The 23,102-nt window shown below is 45.6% G+C and overlaps 1 protein-coding gene across 3 annotated transcripts in view; it reads right to left on the minus strand.

Annotated features, from left to right (window-relative positions):
• The window catches only part of LOC141147143 (peroxisomal N(1)-acetyl-spermine/spermidine oxidase-like), a 42,667-nt gene that overhangs the window by 13,659 nt on the left and 5,906 nt on the right, over positions 1-23,102 (minus strand). Inside the window, exons 2-3 of one of the 3 annotated variants that reach the window (XM_073634273.1) lie at positions 11,358-11,478; positions 701-1,913 (exon numbers count right to left, since the gene is read on the minus strand). In XM_073634273.1, the coding sequence (XP_073490374.1) occupies positions 701-1,913; positions 11,358-11,436 (1,292 nt within the window). In that variant the 5' untranslated portion in view covers positions 11,437-11,478. Of the gene's footprint in view, positions 1-700; positions 1,914-11,182; positions 11,331-11,357; positions 11,479-23,102 lie in introns of those variants that run through there. The other 2 variants (XM_073634275.1, XM_073634274.1) reach the window with 2 other exon arrangements.

A 23,102-nucleotide genomic window follows, 5' to 3' on the forward strand; every position in this document is an offset into this window, starting at 1 on the left:
GTAATAAGTCCGCCTGTGTCCGATTTCGTTGTAAAGAATAACTTATAAAATTCACTGAAGGCGGTTTCCATCTTCATTGTGGGCATTTGAAGCCCACAAGCATGTATTTCCTGGATGCAGTGAATGCTGTGCTCCCAGCATTCACCAAGATGTTGTGCAATGCATGCTGGGAAGCCTGAGACTAGCTCCCAGGGGACTGTGGGAGGTCTGGGAGAGGCTAGAAACACGCCTACTCCCATGGCAGGAAAACCAGGAAGTGCTAAGAAGATTAGAAAAAAAAGGTAATTACGGCGATTTAAATTTTTTTACACAGCATGTCAGCATCTAGGCAAGGAAGAGAATGCATAGAGATAATGTTCAAAATTTGGGTGGAACCCTGAAGGAAAAGCACCCTATCATTGGTGACTGTGGGAGGTACAGTGCCCCATCACTGGTATCAGTGGGAGGAATAGTACCCCTTCATTGGTGTCAAAGGAGAAATGATGTCCCATTGTTGGAGTCAATGGAAGTGGGAGGAATTTTATGCCACTGTTGGTATCAGTGGAAGGAGTAGTGCCTCATTGTTTGTGTCAGTAGGAGAAATAATGTCTTGTATCAGTGGGAGGAATGGTGCCCCAAGGGCTGGATAAAGGCTAGCAAAGGGCTGCATCTGGCCCGCAGGCCGCTGTTTTGAGACCACTGGTGTAGAGTGTCTACTCACCTGGTACATACATCCCCCACCTCCTTTTCAGGTAAGCTCTCCATGTGCTCCGCAGCTAGTCCAGTGATCCAGCCGCACAGTGTGCTCCTGTGCATAGGGACACAGTCAAACCCCACAATCTTTTCGTACCACTGTGAACGCCAGGAATGTTTTTGAAGTGATTCAGAATATCCCTCTGAGCTTTCAGGACCCTGCTTCCAAACGAACTGTATTCCTGCACAGTCTTCTGGCCAAAAAGGTTCAGAGAACTCTAGGAAAATCTTGGCTACGGTGCCAAATCCCATACGCTCAATGGCTTCTAGTTTGCCTTTTGGTAATGGTGGGTCAAAAAAGGTGGATGCCCTTTCCTTCAAGCAGCCGAGGGACACTGTGACAATCACATGATCTGCTGGAAACTCCTCACCATCTTCACAAAGAACCTTGACAGGATACTTAGCTGTTCTGGTGGCTGGGGTTGGAGATCCTTCCCATTGAATGCATCGAACTGGTTTATGGCAGCGTAGGCTATTAGGTGGTAATTTGTCTATCAAAATATCCAGCAAGGCTTGGTAGCCTTTGCTGTTCAAAGAATTGAAAAAAGGTCCTTCTAATGCAGTGTAGAAGCCAAGCTGGCTCAAAGAGAATTCATACATGGAGTTACAAGCCTCATCAATACATTCGGCCCTCTTACACCATTCATAAACTCCATCTGAGCTCTCGGCTCTGGAAACACTGGATAAGGCATATTCATGATCTAGATACTTCCCAACCGACCACGACTCACATTCAGGTTTAAAGTCCTGCTGGATAATCTTGGACATCAGGTCACCAAAAAAACAAGTGACTTTCTCAACCTGGGGTGATGGCAGCAGCTTTCCTTCTTCTGTGAAAAAGTAATCCTGAGGGGTAACCGATGTTGGCTGGCAGGTCACCATGTTGAAGCCATCATCTGCCAGCAACCGATTCTCCTTGGCCATTTGATAAAGTGGATTTTCCTTCTGACCATGGATCCACGTGGCCCCTAGCTCCAGTGCTGCTGCCCCGAAAGGTTTATGGGTCAAAGCTCTCCCGCCTGCGCGGTCTAAAGCTTCCAGAACAACCAAGTTGTTTATGCCATGCTTGACCAAGATGCTGGCAGCACCGAGTCCTGCAAATCCAGCACCAACTATAACCACTTGGGGGGAGTGGTTGCCTTGACTTTCTGAGTCCATGAAAGTAAGAGACTCCAGGGGGCCTAGGAAAAACACATTTGTTATATCACAAGATGTTTAAAATTCTGTTGTTAGTTTTTAAACAATAAGGTGTGTGACTATTCCAGTTGAAGGATACCTGTATGTCAAAGGTTGTCACTGCTGACCTCTGCTTTTAGAAATAATTCCCGGGTTGAAATGCTGTTTCAAGGGATTTGGGACTTTCAAAGTCACGGATTCAGAAAAAGTATGCAGATTAGTTCTGACTTTCTTGATCTGTAAGCTTGTATGAGGTTGTGTCTTAAAATATTGAAGCCAGAGACAGCCAAGCAACTAGCCATTTCAGGTCAGCAATGGCACCCACCATTTTTTAAAGCTGAACTCTGGGCAATTTTTTTCCCCAGGCAGTGGCGCTGTGCCTGCTCTGCATGGGTTAACTACTCATTTTGTCAAGGGGCGACCAGAAAGCTGCATACTCACCCGATCCTCCGCTCCAGCGGCAAATATCACTCCTCCATGATCCAGCGGTGGCCTGTTCCTGACGTCTGCACGATATATGGGTGTGATGACATAAGGAACAGTTCACCGCACAAAACTGTAGTGGGGGCAGAAGCCACAGGGACCGGACTTGTGCGGGGAGGATCAAATGTTAAATAGGAAGTAAACCCTGATGGGTTTACTTCCTCTTTGTTTCCCTGCAAAGATAAAGCATAATGGGCTACTATGCATTGCATAGTAGCCCATTATGTGTCACTTACCTGACACAGGAGCCTGCGACGTCACCGCTGTCCCCTCTGCTAAGGAGCGTCCGTCTTCTTTCCGGGTATCGTGGCTCTGGCGCTGTGATTGGCCGGAGCCGCGATAACGTCACTCACACACATGCACAAGGGAGCATATCGCCGTTAGCAGTGGCATGCTCAGTGCGTCGTAGACAGCCGTGCCTGTCTTTTTGCAAATATCTCCTAAACCGTGTAGGTCAAAGTGGTCTGTTAGGGTTTACAACCACTTTAAGCAAGTATATCTCCGCTTTCCAATCCCCCGTGGTCTCCAAACTATGGCCCTCCAGTTGTTCAGGAATTACAAATCCCATCATGCCTAGTCTTGTCTGTGAATGTCAGAGTTGTACAATGCCTCATGGGCAGTGGCGTAGCGTGGGTTGTCAGCACCCGGGGCAAGGCAAGTAATTTGCGCCCCCCCCAACCTGCGGACTTTTAGCGATCCCTGAGTCCCTTCAAATACAATAGTACTGACCTACCTGATTCCTATACTGACCACTACACTGAGAACTACACTGTCCACTACACTACATTGTCCACTACACTGACCACTATACTATACTCGCCACCATACTACACTGACCACTATACTAAACTGTCCACTATACTGACCACTATACTACACTACACTGTCCACTATACTACACTGTCCACTATACTACACTACACTTGACCACCATACTACACTGTCCACTATACTACACTATACTGACCACCATACTACACTGACCACCATACTACACTGACCACCATACTACACTGTCCACCATACTACACTGTCCACCATACTACACTGTCCACCATACTACACTGTCCACCATACTACACTGTCCACCATACTAGGTGGGCACTGCACAGCAATTTATATGATGGGCACTGCACATGACATGGTGGGCACTGTATGACACAGCACATTACATGGTGGGTACAGCGCATTACATGGCACAGCACATGACGTGGTGGGCACAGCACATTACATGGTGGGCACTGAATGGCACATAACATTACATGGTGGGCACAACACATTACATGGTGGGCACTGCATGGCATAGCACGTTTCATGGTGGGAAATGCAACTGCACATTACATGTTAGGAACTGCACATGACATGGTGGGCACTGTTGAACAGCACAGCACATTACACAGTGGGCACAACACACTACATGCTGGGCACAGCACATGGCAGGGTGGGCACAGCATAGCACATGACATGGTGGGAAGTGCACATGACATGGTGGGCGCTGCACATTACATGGTGGGATCACTGTTTGGCACAGCACATGACATGGTGGACACTGCAAATTACATAGCGGGCATTGCAAGGCACAGCCATGACATGGTGGGCATTGCACATGACATGGTTGGCACTGGATGGCACATCACATGGCATGGTGGGCACTGCACATTACATGGTGGACAATGCAAGGCACAGCACATGACATGGTGGGCACTGCACATTACATGGTGGGCACTGCAAGGCACAGCATGACATAGTGGGCACTGCACATCACATGAAGGGCAATGTAATGCACAGCACATGACATGGTCAGCACAGCGCATTACATGGTGGGCACTGCAATGTACAGCAAATGACATACTGGACACAGCACATTACATGGTGGGCACTGCAATGTACAGCAAATGACATACTGGACACAGCACATTACATGGGGGGCACTGCAAGGCACATGACATGGTGGGCACAGCGCATTACATGGTGGGCACTGAATGGCACATAACATTACATGGTGGGCACAACACATTACATGGTGGGCACTGCATGGCATAGCACGTTTCATGGTGGGAAATGCAACTGCACATTACATGTTAGGAACTGCACATGACATGGTGGGCACTGCAAGGCACAGCATGACATAGTGGGCACTGCACATCACATGAAGGGCAATGCACTGCACAGCACATGACATTGTTCAGCACAGCGCATTACATGGTGGGCACTGCAACGTACAGCAAATGACATACTGTACACAGCACATTACATGGGGGGCACTGCAAGGCACATGACATGGTGGGCACAGCACATTACATGGGGGGCACTGCAAGGCACATGACATGACATGGTGGGCACAGCACATTACATGGGGGCACTGCAAGGCACATGACATGACATGACATTGTGGGCACAGCACATTACATGGGGACACTGCAAGGCACATGACATGGTGGGCACGGCACATTACATGGGGGGGCACTGCAAGGCACATGACATGACATAGTGGGCACAGCACATTACATGGGGGGGCACTGCAAGGTACATGACATGCGGGGCACAGCACTTTACATAGTGGGCACTGCAATGCACATGACATGGTGGGCACAGAACATTACATGGGGGCACTGCAATGCACATGACAGGACATGGTGGGCACAGCACATTACATGGGGGGCACTGCAAGGCACATGACATGGTGGGCACTGGGCACAAGAGAGCACATTACATGGGGGAAGCAGCAGTCTGTCCCCTAGCACAATAATTACACAACATCCCCCTAACAAATGTACTGACCTTATCATAACAGCATGGGAGATGTCCTTCCTCCCGGGCTCCTGCTGGTTAGGAGAACATCAGCGCCCCTCCCCCAGACACTGAGGATCTGTGTGTGTGTAACAGATCCTGTGATAGGGGAGACAGGACTTGGCTGCACTGACTTGTCTCCTCCAATACTGTCCACTACACTGACCTCCATAGTGACACTACACTGACCTCCATAGTGACACTACACTGACCTCCATAGTGACACTACACTGACCTCCATAGTGACACTACACTGACCTCCATAGTGACACTACACTGCCCCCCATAGTGACACTACACTGACCTCCATAGTGACACTACACTGACCTCCATACTATACTAAACTACATTGTCCTGCCTACAGTCTCTCTCTCTTGCCCCCGCCCCCCTCCCAGTAACAAGACTCTCACTCACCTTCTTCTCCTGGCTGCATCGATCCGGATGAGGAGGAGAACACAGCGGCGGCTCACTTTCTTCTCTCCCCTGCGCTCTGCTTGCTGCCATGTTCAGTATCCAGCGCCCTGTGATTGGGTGTATGGGGGTCATGTGCGGAGGCGGGGCGCCTCACATGACCCCCATACACCCAATCACAGGGCGCCGGACACTTAACATGGCGGCCGGAGCCCGGGGACACAAAATTAGAAATTAGGAGGAGGCAGCCAGTGACACATACTGGCGCCCCCCTAAATATCGCGTCCGGGGCCACGGCACCCCCTGCACCCCCCACGCTACGCCACTGCTCATGGGACGTGTAGTTCTGCAACAGCTGGAGGGCCATAGTTTGGAGATCCCTGCAACAAAAGCAAGAAGTTAACACGCGCAGTGCAAGCACAGCCCCACTGCATGGGGGGGGGGGGGGGGGACAGTTTTAAGAATAGATTTTAGGAATAGATTCCTTTAAACTTTTTGTGAACACAGATCATTAATGCTAAGGTGTCCAGATAGGGTTGCCACCTCATCCCTTTAAACCCGAACACATATGAATTACACAGGTTCTGAGGTTAATTTATTGCAGATAAGACACCAAGTGAGTTTAATTACCACTTCAATCAGCCACAGAACCCGTGTAATTAATATGTGTTCGGGTTTAAAGGGATGAGGTGGCAACTCTATGTCCAGACCAAATATAGCAGTCCATCAGTCAGTCATGGCTGTTTACAAACAAAGCCATGTGATCACCATGTCATAGCTGACATAACACACACTTCACAAAGCTTTAACACAGGAATAAGGATCTTTATTTAGCCACATGCAAGGCAATTTGCAAATCTTACTGAACTCAACTGGAAAAACTATAATTTTTTTTTTTTTTAAATAATGATTCTCATGGTGTGTTAGCTTTGTGAATAGAGCCTATAGTGATGACAAGATCAGGATCCATGCTGGCTGGTTCCAGATTGTTAGCAGCGTGTGTGAGCGTGTGCTGCTAATTTCAAAATGGATCGTAGATTAACATTCCCTCTACACAGGGGGTCGTGCACAAAGGAACATTAAACTACATATTGCAGACATAAATGTGTTAAGGCAGCATATAGTTTCTAAAAAGTGTTTGGGGGTTGCAGGGGGTAGTACTGTATAGATCCGGGGGTAGTCGGAACTTGTTGTCAGGAGCATAATATAAATCCAAGGCATAGCAAGAGTGGGTATAGAGCAGGTAGAGAATGTGATGCAAAAGAAATAAGAATGACGGTTAATGGATCTATTAGGAAGCAGGGACCAGCGCTTTTAAAGGTACAGATGGACCAGTAGGACAGCTCCCAATATGCAACTCATGGGATTCCCAGATAGACAACTGCCGGCTGAGAACAACAGAATGCCAGCACATGGACAGACAGACAGAAATTTTTTTTCCGACGGATGTTGGCTCAAACTTGTCTTGCATACACACGGTCACACAAAGTTGTCGGAAAATCCGATCGTTCTGAACGCAGTGACGTAAAACACGTACGTCGGGACTATAAACGGGGCAGTAGCCAATAGCTTTCATCTCTTTATTTATTCTGAGTTGCGTGGCACTTTGTGCGTCGGATTTGTGTACGCACGGTCGGAATTTCCGACAACGGATTTTGTTGTCGGAAAATTTTATATCCTGCTCTCAAACTTTGCGTGTCGGAAATTCCGATGGAAAATGTGTGATGGAGCCCACACACGGTCGGAATTTCCGACAACAAGGTCCTATCACACATTTTCTGTCGGAAAATCCGACCGTGTGTACGGGGCATTAGAGGCCAATACAGCTTTGATAACAGGACCAGATCTGAATATTTAGGACAGAGGGGCCGATGCAGAAAAAGACAGAGGCTGAAGTGCAGGAGTCAGTACAGACTAGGGCTGGTCATACATTATACAACTTTCTTGCAAAAAAAAAAAATTCCTTTAGTTTTACCAAAACCATATATTATGAGGTCAGACCTAAACACTTTTAATTTGTATGCAATCAGGCAGGCCCTTGCACGCTTTCCTCTATGGGGGGAGTTGGATGCAAAAGAACTGCCTGTCTATTCACATCCAAATGTCATCTGATCCAATCCACCAGGTGGACAGGGAATAGATCTCCCATCCGTCTGTTTATTAGCAGATAGGATCAGATGTCGGAGGGTGTAAACAGACACATGTCCATTTACATCCGTCGCTCCATAGAGAGCAATAGATGGTCTGATCGGGTCCGACTAAAAGACTGACAGGTGGACCGGATCGGTCCGTCCATGTGACTGGGGCCTTACACCCTGAATATGGGTGTAACATGTTATGAAAGGTGAACTTATCCTTTAAATAACTCTACCTTATAATTTTCAGTTAATTATTGATAGAAGAAGTGGAAAGGTGAAAGCCCAACTCCAGGAAAACTAACAGCCCCACTGCAAGGGTTAAATGCTCATTTGGCCTAAGGGATGGTAAAAGTATTTTTACTTACCTCAGCCTTGGCTCCCCTGGCAGATGGCGCCATCTATGCCCCAGCAGTGGACTGTCCCACGGCATCCTGGTGTCCAATTCATAGCTATGGTTCCTGCATTGGACTTGATGGCATCAGAGAAATCCAACCACTGGAGTACAGAAGAGGCCCCAGAAATGGGTCTAGCAGTGTGGAGGAGCCTGCAGGAGGGCTGACACTGCAGCAGAGAAAGGATTGGGGCTTTGTGTCCTCAATCATTTTCTCTGTCTAAAAAGTAGTGAAAGAGAAGGGGTCTAAACAGAGTCCTGATTTTAATAACCTCCCCCCCCCCTCCAGGGCTATTAATAATGTATTCACAAAGGTACACGTAGCTCTGACTTGAGTGGCCAAGTTCCACCAGTCAACTCGACATCCAGCATTAAATTTGCCACATGTGAACAGCCCCCTCCAGCTGTAGTTTACACTTGAGGTGGGCAAAAAACAAACAAAAAAAAAACGCAGCTCAGCTGCCTGTTTTTACCGCTCCACCAGCCACCAAAAGGCTGGTGGAGTGGTAAAAGGAAAAGGCCCTTACTCTCAGATCGCTCCCAGCAGAGAGTCCTCTTTACGCACGTACAGATGTTGTCTCTCCTACGGAATAATGTGTTCTCTGCACCGCTGCTAACTGAAATTTCCTGCTGGATAATAAATCGGAGCCGCCGCTCGCTCACTGCAGGCGTGCACGGCGGAATCCGAGATCTGTACATCCACACGCTGTCACTGCCGCCACAATCCCAGCAGCACATCCGCTCTCAGCCTTCTTTTCTGCTCACGGACTGTAAATCCGCACTGCAAGCAAAATCAGAAGCACAAATACTGCAGACCCGAGGGCACAGAAAATAAAAAAAGTTTTCATGTGCTCCACATCTGCATGAAAACTGAAAACGTCACATCTATATGTCATGCAAATATGAAGTATAAATCATGTTTGCAGCTGAAAATGTAAAAAAATCATGGCCGCATCACCGTTTAGTTATATTGTCAGCTTCCAATGCCTCTGTGCTTTATATGGCATGTACTTCAAGTGAAAGAGAAGGGTAAAGCGGACCATACATGGATTGAAATTCATAATTCATCCGGGTTATATCGCTGCCATTGTGCCGATGTACGTCGGCACAATGGCAGCGGTGGGCAAATGGGCGTACGTCCCCTTTAAGAGGCGGGGCTAGCAGGCGCGCACGCCCGCCGCGTACAGCGTGACGATCGTGTCACGGAGCCGCAGAACGGGGAAGTGTAAACAAGGCATTTCCCTGTTCTACCTTGTGTTGGCTTTTTTGTATTAAAATGTTTGTAATTAAAATGAATTGAAATTTTTATCTATGGTTTACTATCTATTTGGGTACCGAAATAGTCCAATATTTTCCTCTGGGGAGGTAGGGCTCTGTTGGAGTAGCCCTCGCCACACTCTCCCCACCCCCCTTAGTATATCATTACAGGATGATTGTACCGGTTATGATTCCCAATGCTTAACCTTCTATCTACCTTGTGTCATGACAGAGATCCCTGCTCTCTGTGATCGGGAGCAGTGATCGCTGTCATGTGACTAGTAGCCCATCCCCCCCACAGTTAGACTCACTCCCTAGGACACACTTAACCCCTTCATCCCCCCCCTAGTGGTTAACCCCTTCCCTGCCAGTGTCATTTACACAGTAATCAGTGCATTTTTATAGCACCGATCGCTGTATAAATGACCATGGTCCCAAAATAGTGTCAAAAGTATCCGATGTGTCCGCCATAATGTTGCAGTCCTGATAAAAATCGCAGATCACCGCCATTACTAGTAAAAAAAAATAATAATAATAATAATAAAAATGCCATAAAACTATCCCCTATTTTGTAGACACTATGGGGTTGATTTACTAAAGGGAAAAGGACTGTGCACTTTGCAAAAGTGTAGTTGCCCTCTGCAACAGCAGTTGCTCCAGAGCTTAGTAAATGAGCAGAAGCTCTGCAGACTTCCATCATCCAATTATGGGCAAGCAAAAATGTTTTTTTTATTTTCCTTACACAGGATTGGTTACTCTTTGCAAAATCAAACCTTACCTCATTTACAGGTATACCCCACTTTTAAGTACACAATGGGGTTTATTTACTAAAGCTGGAAAGTGCAAAATCAGGCTCACTTCTGCATAGAAACCAATGAGCTTCCAGGTTGTATTACCAAAGCTTAATTGAACAAGCTGGGGTTAGAAGCTCATTGGTTTCTATGCAGAAGTGATCCTGATTTTGCACTTTCCAGCTTTAGTAAATAAGCCCCATTGTGTACTTAAAAGTGGGGTATGCCTGTACTAAGCTCTGGAGCAATTGCACTTGCAGAGGGCAACTGCACTCTGCAAAGTGCACAGTCTATTTGCCTTTAGTAAATCAACCCCTATAACTTTTGCGCAAACCAGTCAATATACGCTTATTGCGATTTTTTTTCTACCAAAAAAATATGTAGAAGAAGAATACGTATCGGAATAAACTGAGGAAAAAAAATTATATATTTTTGGGGGATATTTATTATAGCAAAAAATATTGTGTTTTTTTTCAAAATTGGCGATTTTTTTTTTTTTTAGAGCAAAAAATAAAAACCGCAGAGGCGATCAAATACCACCAAAAGAAATCTCTATTTGTGGGGGAAAAAAAATTTGTTTGGGTGCAACGTCGCACGACCACGCAATAGTCAGTTAAAGCGACGCAGTGCCGAATCGCAAAAAGTGCAAAAAGTGCTCTGGTCAGGAAGGGAGTAAAATCTTCCAGGGCTGAAGCGGTTAAAGTTCATGTGCGTGTAAAGACAGGCGTCCAGATATTTTTGACAATATATTGTGTGTATATATACACACACACATATATATATATATATATATATATATATATATATATAAATACACAGATAGATAGATAGATAGATAGATAGATAGATAGATAGATAGATAGATAGATAGATAGATAGATAGATAGATAGATAGATAGATAGATAGATAGATAGATAGATAGAGCACCCCGTCACTCCTTTGCACACCCGATTGCAAACATAGGCCATGTGTATGTGTGTTGAAGTTCAAAAAGATTTACAAATCCACTCACCACAGCCACCCAAGTGCCAGGAGATCGGGAAGAATACGTCTGTCTGTCTGTTGCTGGATTTAAGACGGACGCCGAGGTCCTCCAGGCACACAGCTCAGCACCAATAATCAGAAGGCCGCCCTGCAAATCAGAGCTGTACACTACAATGTTATCTCTCTGGACTTTATTCACTTACCTTTGTCCTGTTCATGGAGAGCACAGGGGTCCATATATCCCGCGTCTCCATAGCAGAAAGAAGAACTATTCATAGTCATACTCTATACCATCTTCCTGTGTTATCTGCAGACTTTTGATCTCTGTTACAGGAGGACAATAAACAGAAAGACGTAATACACCTAAATAACACATACACTGCACAAATGTCAGCTATAATGATAAGCACAAATAGCACCTATGTTATATATATTGTGATAAGCAGGATTCAGTGTTGTAATTACCCCGGAGCCCGGGCTCATGCTGTTGTGCAGCTTTATCGCACACATGCTACGCACTAACATACCTTCAGTCAAAGTAGTATTCAAATTTCAATGTTTTTAGCTTAACACATTGAGCACAATAAACTAACTACCCCCCCCCCCCCCCAGTAATATATTTGGTAAAATTCATAGGCTATGGGGCTGTGTGTTTATATTGGTGCACACAGTGTAGGACGACACAACTCTAGTCCCTGCATGCAAGGGTGGCTCCATAGAGAAAGGAGCAACCTTGTAACAGGAAACCTGGGGCAGAAGTCATGGCACCAGCTTTAACAGGATAATAGAGAAAGGATTAGCGCGTTTCTGTTCTTTATGATACCAATAACCTGGACAGGAAGTGAGGCAAAATCTCCTTCAGGGACACATAAAATAATAAAATCTTCACAGAGTTTCTAAATTTTCCTCCACAAGGGTAGGCAATTTTCGGCCCTCCAGCTCTTGTGGAATTACAAGTCCACCCACTAACACTAATGATGTGGCACTTTGCTTCCCACTGACATCAATGGTGGGACACTATACCTCTCACTAACACAAACCATGGGGCACTATGCCTTCCAATGATGGGGCATAATTCCTCCCACTGACATCAATGATGGGGTACTATTCCTACCACCAACACCAGTGATGAGGCACTATTCCTCCCACTAAATACCAATGATGGAAAGTTATTCCTCCCACTGACACCAATGACGGGCACTATTCCTCCTATGAACACCAACAATAGGGCACTATTCCCCCTATTAACATCAAAGATGCAGCTCCATTCTTCCTACTAATACCAATGATGGAGCACTATTCCTCCCATTGATTCCAACAATGAGGCACTTTGCCTTTCAATGGCCCCAGCGACGGGGCATAATTCCCCCTGCTGACACCAGTTATGGGATACTATTCCTACCACAGACACCAGTGATGGGGCACTATGCCTTCCAATGATATTAATCATGGCGCACTCTTCCTCCCACTGACACCAATGTTGGGGCACTCTTCCTCCCACTGACACCAGTGATGGGGCACTCTTCCTCCCACTGACACCAGTGATGGGGCACTCTTCCTCCCACTGACACCAGTGATGGGGCACTCTTCCTCCCACTGACACCAGTGATGGGGCACTCTTCCTCCCACTGACACCAGTGATGGGGCACTCTTCCTCCCACTGACACCAGTGATGGGGCACTCTTCCTCCCACTGACACCAGTGATGGGGCACTCTTCCTCCCACTGACACCAGTGATGGGGCACTCTTCCTGCCACTGACACCAGTGATGGAGCACTATTCCTCCCACTGACACCAGTGATGGGGCACTATTCCTGCCACTGACACCAGTGATGGGATACTATTGCTCCCACTGACACCAATGATGGGGCACTATTCCTACCACTGACACCAATGATGGGGCACTATTCCTCCACCTACTGACCACGGGTGCCATGTACATTTTTTACTCCCACTGACCACCAGGCCTGAGGCACTGTTTACTAACGACGGGGCATTTCTACTGCCACTGGTCACAATCTGAAGTCTAAACTGCCCTTTGTTTAGAAAGTCTGGACAGCCCTGCTTTATAGAAATATATAATACTATCATGTTTTATTTTATCCTTTTTCCTAGAAAATAAAATGTAGAAATGCAAATTTGTACGGATAGGTAAAGGGCAAGAGATAATTAGCAGCTCGTTTCTCGTCTTGTATTCGTACGAAGTCTCCCCTTTCTCTATCAGATTTCATCTTCCGGGAACAAAATGCCAATGAGATGCAAAAAACTGCCAACGCAAACCTGCGCCCCAGACCCTGAAATGGAATCCTGAAGGAACAGATTCTCCTACACGGCACAGCAATCTGCTCCCTCTCAGTTATTTTCAGATGCTTCTGTCATATCAACTGTTTCAGCAAACAAAAATACATCGGGAACAGAATGCAAATCCACGACGATAACAGATAAAGCGATACTAGAAATGTGGTTTCATTTATTCCATTCTAATATCCCTGAAGCTGCAGTACCGACAGGTGACCTCTTGTAAACAGACAGATCCCCGTTCTGTCAGGGAAGTAGCGAGAGATCTGCTGTTCCTAGTTGTAACGACACCCCGAGTATGAAAGGGGTTAAAGTCGTTTAGAACATTCCATACTCAAACCCAAAGGCAGCTACCGAACACTTCAATCAGCCGAACAAGGAACCCATACAAATAATTCTCCCCAAGTACGAGACAAGGCTCTGTCTTGAGGTTCAAGCAGGAATGACTATTCAAAAACATGTTATACAGATCCCACTTCAAAACACTTCCCCCCACAGGGCGGGTTAAACTGTCCAATGGCAATGGACACACAGGTCAGGTGTAGTTAAAGTCTCATCAGTACACAGTCTTATCAGCAGGGAGAGCTTTTGGAGGAATCCCGCCTCCCTCTATAGAGATACACATCCTGTGATCCAAGGCAGACACACAATAGAACATTGGAATACAGCCCCACCCCAAACTAGCACAGCAAATAGTACACAACAGCATGAGACAACACACAATATATATACACAACATTGTGAAGCAGTCACTATCTATAATATGGCACATACAGGGTTCCCAGAGTTTTGTGTTTTGGGGGTACATGGACTTGAATCCAAAGTAACATTACTTCCAGGGTCCCCAGGCATACAACTCACAACGAGCACCATTCCCCCAAACGCCATAATCGGTCGGCAAGGGGCTGGCATTCAGTCCCCTCCAAAAGCCTGTCCTGGCTAGGTCTGTCACACTAGTAATCAGGAACAGCGATCTCTGTACTCCCAGGCAGTCCCCTCCCCCCACAGTTAGAAACACCTCCCAGGGAACACTTAACCCCTTAATCGCCCCCTAGTGTTAACCCCTTCCCTACCAGTGACATCTATACAGTAATCAGTGGCTATTTTTAGCTCTGATCGCTGTATAAATGTCAATGGTCACAACAAAAGTGTCAAAAGTGTCCGATCTGTCCGCCGCAAAATCGCAGTAAACTAGTAAAGTAAAAAAAAAAAGTAATAATAAAAATGCCATAAATCTATCCCCTATTTTGTAGACGCTATAATTTTTTGCGCAAAGCAGTCAATATATGCTTATAATCGCTCTGTAATATTCTAAAAATGCAATGCAATATGGCTACCAGGAGGTGTTCTGTAATTTCCCGCCTGTGTGATTGCTAGAGATGGGCTCGGGCGTGTTCGGGTTCCTAGTCCTTACTAATGTAGCGAGTGCCGACCCAAGCCACGCCCCCCCCATCCCCGGACATACCACCAGCCGACCGCTGTCACAGGATCCACAAGGCAGCGGTGCTGACACTGACAGGCTCAGTAGTGATTGGCTCACTGATTTTCGCAGAAGTCTGCACTAAGATACAAGTCCCAACAAAAATTTCATTGTTGCTGAGACACTCCCAACAGGAACACGTCTAAAGGGATGCAGGCCCAGTAGCTTTCCTCATTAGTGCCCTGCAGCCGATTGATAATTATGAAACCACTCCTATTAGATTCACTTTCCCACAGGGACACAGAGAAACACACAGGGATTTCTTCAGAATAACAAAAAGGTAGGAACCTGCAACAAAGTTTGTTAAAATCCTTGTAATGTACATAGATCACTCAGAGGAGAATCAGATGAAGTCCCCAGATGAAGACACGTGGTGTCGTAACGCGTAGGGATTGGCTGGAGCGGTACACACTATCCTGAAGCACAAGTGAGAGGGCGCTGAGAACGCCAGTTCGTTTTTGACATTTACTCTACCTGTTTTTATCATTTTAAATGTAAGAGCACACCTAAATAAATACACCCCCCTTTGATTTTAAAACTATATTACACTAGTGGAGCCTCTTTTCTCTCTCCCCTCTCCCTCCTTATTTATCTCCCCTTTGCTGAGTATACCAGAGCGGAGCCACCTAGAGGAAATGATGGAGAAAAAATAATAAAGAAAGAGAGGTTCCCAGAGACTACTCCCACATCTTAAAGCTACAGCATTGAATGCCTGAATACCATAAACTGAAGGTGAGGGTTCTGTGAGACCACATTAGGAGACACCAGCAGCAGAAGAAAACATATTCATTATATCACATAGATCAAGATTAAAATAGAAGAAATAATTACAGACTGTTCATAAGCTACTATCCATCTACCTCCTTCAAATATTTTGTATCACTATTTAACCACTAGCACTTTACTTTAGCACTGAAGTGGACTATTACCATACACTTTTATGGTCACTATTTTTGTATATGCTCATTGCTTTATGATTATATTTATGAATGATTGCACATTTAAGTAATAATTCAGCAGAATTCACTGTTTCTTATTCACGTAGATTTATTCACTAAAATATCTTTTATACAGGTTATTTTATTCACGTTAATTTTTGAGTGGAACTTTAATAGCATTGCAGTTGTGTATGTATATTTTTAACACCCCACTAGTAAATAGCAGCGACCATTACTATATGCAATTAGAGATCATTGATCCTAATACTAATAGCTGCAGTCACCATTATTTTATATTTCCACATTTTTAGTACAAATTTTGTACACCTAGTCACATGATATTTTAATATTGCGCGAAATTTATTTAATATCTATTCTACTAAGTGTTGGTGTGAACACCCCCATTTTGCTGCAATATTATCACTTACCTGTTTATTACATATTGTTTAGCTACCCCACTATTTATATCCACCAGCGCGAAGGACATTTTCTAGTTTTACTCAGAGGAGAATGTTTTTTTTCGTCAACAAAAGTGGAGTTGCGCTTTAAAGCGGAGTTCCAGTCTTTTTTCAGTTTATTAAAAGTCAGCAGCTACAAAAAAAAGTGTAGCTGCTGACTTTTAATAAACAGACTCTCACCTGTCCCGAGATGCGGGCGACTGAAGCCTCGCTCCCCTCCCCCTCGCTCCCCACCCCCTCCTCTCCGCGGCGCCATCATTGACGGAGCATCACTTGTAAACAAACCGGCGTTCCTCCCTCCCCTCTCTGCACCGATCGGTACAGTGTGAGAGGAGAGAGGGAGAGATCGTTTGCAGCGCTGTGGGCACTATGGATCCAGCCCACAGCGCTGCTCAGTGCCCACACTCTGCCAGTACATGCAATACTCTGCAATACTATGTAATACTATGCAATACTCGCCAATACTCGCCAATACTCTGCAATAAATTTTAACAGAAACAAAGAATTTTTTTTTTTTACCGAATTTTCAGTCTTTTTTGATTTATAGTGCAAAAAGTAACAAAACCCAGCAGTGATTAAATACCACCAAAAGAAAGCTCTATTTGTGTGAAAAAATGGACAAACATTTCAAATGGGTACAGTGTTGCATGACTGAGTAATTGTCATTCAAAGTCTGAGAGCACCGAAAGCTGAAAATTGGTCTGTTAGGAAGGGGGTTCAAGTTGCACTTTTGGGTGGAACTCTGCCTTTAAAGTCAATAACAATGATCCCCTATGCACAGCAGGGGGCGCTGTGTGTCCTGGGCCAACTGCTGGCCGTGACTTTGCATCAACAGACACTTCTACTGCAGACATATGCTGCAAGCCATGATAAGGTAAAGTGATAAGTGAAAATCAATCTTATCAGCGACATGCCCTGGAGAATACAAGAGATCAACCACACAACATAACCAGCCACATTATGGTGAGCCAATATAATACAGGAAACAGCAGGAATCCAGCGGTATCTTGAGCTCATTCACACCGGCCCTGTTGGGTTGTGACGGTCTCAACACATAGACAAGAAATCCGTCTTTATTGCTTTAGTAGAACGAGTCGCACTTTTGCGCAGCACGTTTGCGACGTTCTATAACGCATTGCTGCACACGCAATGTGTTGCGTGTTGCTGCACACGCAAGAGTTAAATGAACTTTGGAGTGTAATATAAATTTAAAAAGAAAATCCAAGCACTGTGCATGTGCACAACGCACACCAGGGGGCACATGTTACATACGGCTTAAAGCTGAAACCGCGTAAGATTTTCGTTACATTGATCCAGCTTGGCATGTACAGTAAATATGCGTATCTTTTTTCTTTTTTTCCAAACAATGCGTATCTAATACCGGAGGCTAACAATCACTGTAAAAGTTGGTGCTACTACACAGAAATCCGCAATCTTCCAGGTCCTGTGTCTGAACACACGGGTTCTCCCCGCTCAGCATCACTGCAATTCACAGAACACCTTGTATTTCTCACAATAAATACAAGGCATTTTCTGGTTGGATGAAGTGGAGATCGTGACCCCCCCCCCCCTCCCCCTCCACTACATCCAATCAGACAAAGCGTTTGCCTGGCTTCTGATGGACGAGCATGCTGGAAAACAAGAAGGAGACAGACTCCCGATCAGCGCTTTCAGCCAATGGCGGAGAGCGCTGATTGGATTGTTCTGGCGGGGGGGAGTGTCCTCCTGTCAGAACACAACAGCTCAGCGGGGAGATCGCTGTACTAACTTTGCATAGTTAGTACAGCGGCTCCGACCGAAGCCTACTGTGTACCAGGCTTTAGTGTGCAGAGGGCAGCTGCTTGGCACAGGACCTGGAGGATCATGGGCTATCTCCGTCTTGGTGCTGACTACTAGTGATTGTTAGCTTTCTCAGTGGCCCCTGTGGCATAGGATGCGAATCCTTACATTGTGCCAAGGTAGACCAATGCCAAACCATGCCAAGCTGGATCAATGTCACTATGCAATAAAAGTGGTAGTAAACGCAAAACCAAAAATGTAATATATTGTAGCTTACCAATCATTAGATGTGGTGGCTGCATTTGTTTTGTTTTTTTTTTTCTTTGGATTTTTTTCCCCCTCTGTTTTCACCTGGTGATCTGGCCACTAACACACCTCCTGTATTAGTGAGACAAAACTCTGGAGGAATGAGAACAGGAGCCACAGCAGCCTTGTCAATCTGGGGGGAGGGTAGTTTTAAAGCGGTGGTAAACACTACACTTAAAAAAAAGAAAAAAAATCCGGTTAAAGGGGTTGTAAAGGTATTTTTTTTTTTTTTTAAATAACAAACATTTACCTCCACTGTGCAGCTCCGAACCTGCTCTTCTGGGGTCCCTCGGCGGCTCTCTCAGTTCCTCCCTGCAAGAACTAAACACCTTCATGCAAGCTCCCTCGCATGGTGGTTAGTTGCTGCGGGCGCGTTTCCGTGATACAGCTGGTGGCTATAGCCGCTCACTGTATCACTCGGCCCCGCCCCCCAGTGCGCCGCTTCATTGGATGTGATTGACAGCAGCGCGAGCCAATGGCTGCGCTGCTTTCAATCCATCCACTCTAGCCAATCAACAGCCAGGCTGAGCGACGAAGAGGATGTCGGGAGCGAGCGCGGGACTTTCGAGGGGTCAGGTAAATAAAACGGTGGGGGGGCTGGGGGGGGCCGGCATTGTTGGATGTTTTTTCACCTTAATGCATAGGATGCATTAAGGTGAAAAAACGTGAACCTTTACAACCCCTTTAATATCATAATGTGCTAGTATGCATCTGCTTTAGTGCTAGTTTACTACTGCTTTAACCACCTAAGGACTGGTAGGATGTGCCCCCCTAATGACCAGGCCTTTTTTTTTGCAATCCGGCACTGCGTCGCTTTAACTGACAATTGCGTGGTCGTGCGACGTTGTACCCAAAGAAAAATTGACATCCTTTATGTTCCGCAGCCAACGGACCTTACTTTGTACAGTAAACGTTTCTTTGGAACTGTGTCAAATGCTTTTGCAAAATCTGACGTATTCTGTTGTACGAAAATTTTCGTATTGTGAGTAACCTCTTCACTTTCGACATGAAACTAGCATGCCACAAAAAAACGGACGTTCGATCATCCGAAAATCTAAGCGTGTGTACGAGGCTTTAGTCGTGCTCTCCACAAATCTGTCCTTTATGGAAGAGTGGCAAGGAGAAAACCATCGTTGAAAGAAAGCCATAAGAAGTCCTGTTTGCAGTTTGCGAGAAGCCATGTGGGGGACACAGAAAACATGTGGAAGAAGGTGCTCTGGTCAGACGAGACCAAAATATAACTTTTTGTCCTAAAAGGAAAACGCTATGTGTGCGGAAAACTAACACTACCATCGCCGTGAAACGTGGTGGGGATGATTTTCTTCAGCAGGGACTGGGAAGCTGGTCAGAGTTGATGGGAAGATGGATGGAGCCAAATACAGGGCATTCTTAGAAGAAAACCTGTTATGCCGCGTACACACAGTCGGACTTTTCGACCGGACTGGTCCGACGGACCAAATCCGGCGTACAATCCGATCGTGTGTGGGCTTCACCGGACCTTCAGCGGACTTTTCCAGTTGCAAATCTGACGGACTTTAGATTTGGAACTTGCTTCAAATCTTTACGTCGTAACTCCGCCGGACCCAGAAATCCGCTCGTCTGTATGCTGGTCCGATGGACAAAAACCGACGCTAGGGCAGCTATTGGCTACTGGCTATCAACTTCCTTATTTTAGTCCAGTGTACGTCATCACGTACGAATCCGTCGGACTTTTGTGTGATCGTTTGTAGGCAAGTCCGTTCGTTAGAAAGTCCGTCGAAAGTCTGTCGGACAGGCTGTCGGACTTTTGTTGCTGAAAAGTCCAACCGTGTGTACGCGGCATAATGCCGCGTACACGCGGTCGGATTTTCCGACGGAAAATGTGTGATAGGACCTTGTTGTCGGAAATTCCGACCGTGTGTGGGCTCCATCACACATTTTCCATCGGATTTTCCGACACACAAAGTTTGAGAGCAGGCTATAAACTTTTCCGACAACAAAATCCGTTGTCGGAATTTCCAATCGTGTGTACACAAATCCGACGGACAAAGTGCCACGCATGCTCAGAATAAATAAAGAGATAAAAGCTATTGGCCACTGCCCCGTTTAGAGTCCCGACATACGTGTTTTACGTCACCGCGTTCAGAACGATCTGATTTTTCCGACAACTTTGTGTGACCGTGTGTAGGAAAAAATCCTAGGATTTTGTTGTCGGAATGTCCGATCAATGTCCGACCGTGTGTACGGGGCATTAGAGTCTGCAAAAGACTTGAGACTGGGGCGGAGGTTCATCTTCCAGCAGGACAACGACCCAGGGGGGCTGAATATAAATGCCCCCCACACTTTTCACATATTTATTTGGAAAAAAAAAATTGAAAACCATTTATCATTTTCCTTCCACTTCACAATTATGTGCCACTTTGTGTTGGTCTATCACATAAAATCCCAATAAAATACATTTAAGTTTTTGGTTGTAACATGACAAAATGTGGAAAATTTCAAGGGGTATGAATACTTTTTCAAGGCACTGTGTGTATCCAGTAAAGTGTGAACTGTTGTAAAATTATTTTTAAAAATGTGCTGACTTCTTCCTGTTCATATACAATCTCATACAAAGGTTGTACTTTGTTATGTATTACACAACCGTATCATTAACCTTCTTCACTGGCATTTATGGGTATGATGACAGAAGTTCGATCGATTCTCTCTTTCTGCAGTAAACAGGATTAGTGCTGGCATTGTGTAATCAAAAAAAAGCAACTTGATTGCACCGAAACAAAAACTGTTCAACCAAAGCCGATGTTGCCCGTGGTTGGCAGTGTGGAGCGCTGAGCGGGTACAGCAGAAAGAGCCCTGACACCAGTTAGTAGTAGAAGACTGGGAAGAACTGCTTACTGAGATCCAGAAAAGCCAGATTCTCCTCAATCAGCAGAACGGTCACTGACCCTTCAATGTACAAAAGTCAGAGCTCAAGAATGCAGTGGTAAGATTAAAAGGTTCTCTTTAAACCGGAACTAAACTGCAACGCAGGTCGCAAGGACTTTGGCATTTTGTGTATGCATCATGCACAGCATATTTACACACAACAGAATACAGTGGAACCTTGGTTAACGAGTAACGCGGTTAACGAGCGTTTTGAAAGACGAGCAACTTTTTTTTTTAAATCCTGACTCGGTTTGCGAGTGTTGTCTCGCAAAACGAGCAGGATTCAAGCCAATGGGGTGTGCAGTACTGCATTTGGCCAGAGGGGCGGGGGCTCCGGTGACACTGGGAACAGTTCGGGGCCAATCGGAAATACTCCGTTCCTGAGTGTTTCTGAGCCTTTCCGAGTTCAGCCGAGCTGTCCCCAAGTATGTCTGAGGCTCTCTGGTGCCCCCCCCCACCTCTGGCCACATGCGGTATTGCATGCAATAGACGTCAATGCGGAACGAATTATCTTCATTTACATTGACTTCTATGGGGAAACTCGATTTGATCTGCGAGTGCTTTGGATTACAAGCATTCTCCTGGAACGGATTATGCTCATAATCCAAGGTTCTACTGTAAGCCTTTTTAAAACCCCAGGGAACTGGTGTGGGCACCAGGGCCCTGGGGTTTTAGAAAGGAATATTCTGCGCCCCTTTGGTGTGTGATATGCGGCCCTTGAACCTCAGCAGTCTGTAGTAGGAACACTGATTAGGGTAATAGTATTGATCCTCTCTACTATCCTCATGTAATATGTTCCCAGTTTTCTATTGTCTTCTGCAGAATCTCCCCAACCAACAACATATCCTGTCCACTCTCTCTGACCCTCATTTCCTCCATTAGGTCTGCAGGTTCTGACAGTCCTCTCAAGCATCACATATATTGAACATTATTTGTGGCCCTTTGGTGATGTCAGGGGCCAAATTTGAGGGACCCTTTAGCTCATAAGTTGACAACCACTGCTCTAGGGCCATAAAGGTAGCAAGGACCGCCTTAAAAATGTAAGATCTCCAAGGTCCTACTGCATGTAGAAATGAAGCCGGCCCCTCTTGCCCGCTCTCCTGATGGATGATGGGATTTGTAGTGTGAGCATAGAGCACATGACCGCAACCAATGTGCTTGTTATAAACAATGGAAATGTGACCATGTGTACCTAAGTAATTAGTCGGTGTAGAACAATATCTCTGATATTCATTACTTTTTGGTTATTCGTTATTTTTAATTTCCATTCCCAACATTATTTCCATACTCATAGTTTATACTGTAAGAAGCATAGTTAAAGTGGTGACCTTCCAGTCCTACAGCTTGAACCCAACCGGGGTAGGCTGGACTAGACCATCAAGGTTTATATCAGTACTATACTTTATGCCTTCTCAGTTTTTGTATTACAAATGTTGTATAATATATGCAGCAACTTCAATTGATTTGTATTTGTTTGATAAAATTAATAAAAATTATAGTTGAAAAAAATAAACAAATGGAAATGCGTGTGTGGGGATGGAGAGGTTCAGGAGCTCACAGATGTAAAAGGGTGTTGGTGCCACTTCCTGTTTTTGGCACTAGGTGGTGCCGTTCCTATAGAGAAATAGGGAGTTATAGGGAGGAATTCAGGCAGGAAGTCGACAGAATGGAGGTGGGACTTCAAAGCACCCCCCCCCCCCCCCTCCGGTACTTGTTGGGGTCTATTCTACAGAAATGTAGTGTCCCCAATTGTTGGTTGTCCCCAGCTGGAGAGGCTCCGGTGCC

Source organism: Aquarana catesbeiana, linkage group LG06 (assembly GCF_042186555.1).
Source record: "Aquarana catesbeiana isolate 2022-GZ linkage group LG06, ASM4218655v1, whole genome shotgun sequence".
Classification (NCBI taxonomy): domain Eukaryota; kingdom Metazoa; phylum Chordata; class Amphibia; order Anura; family Ranidae; genus Aquarana; species Aquarana catesbeiana.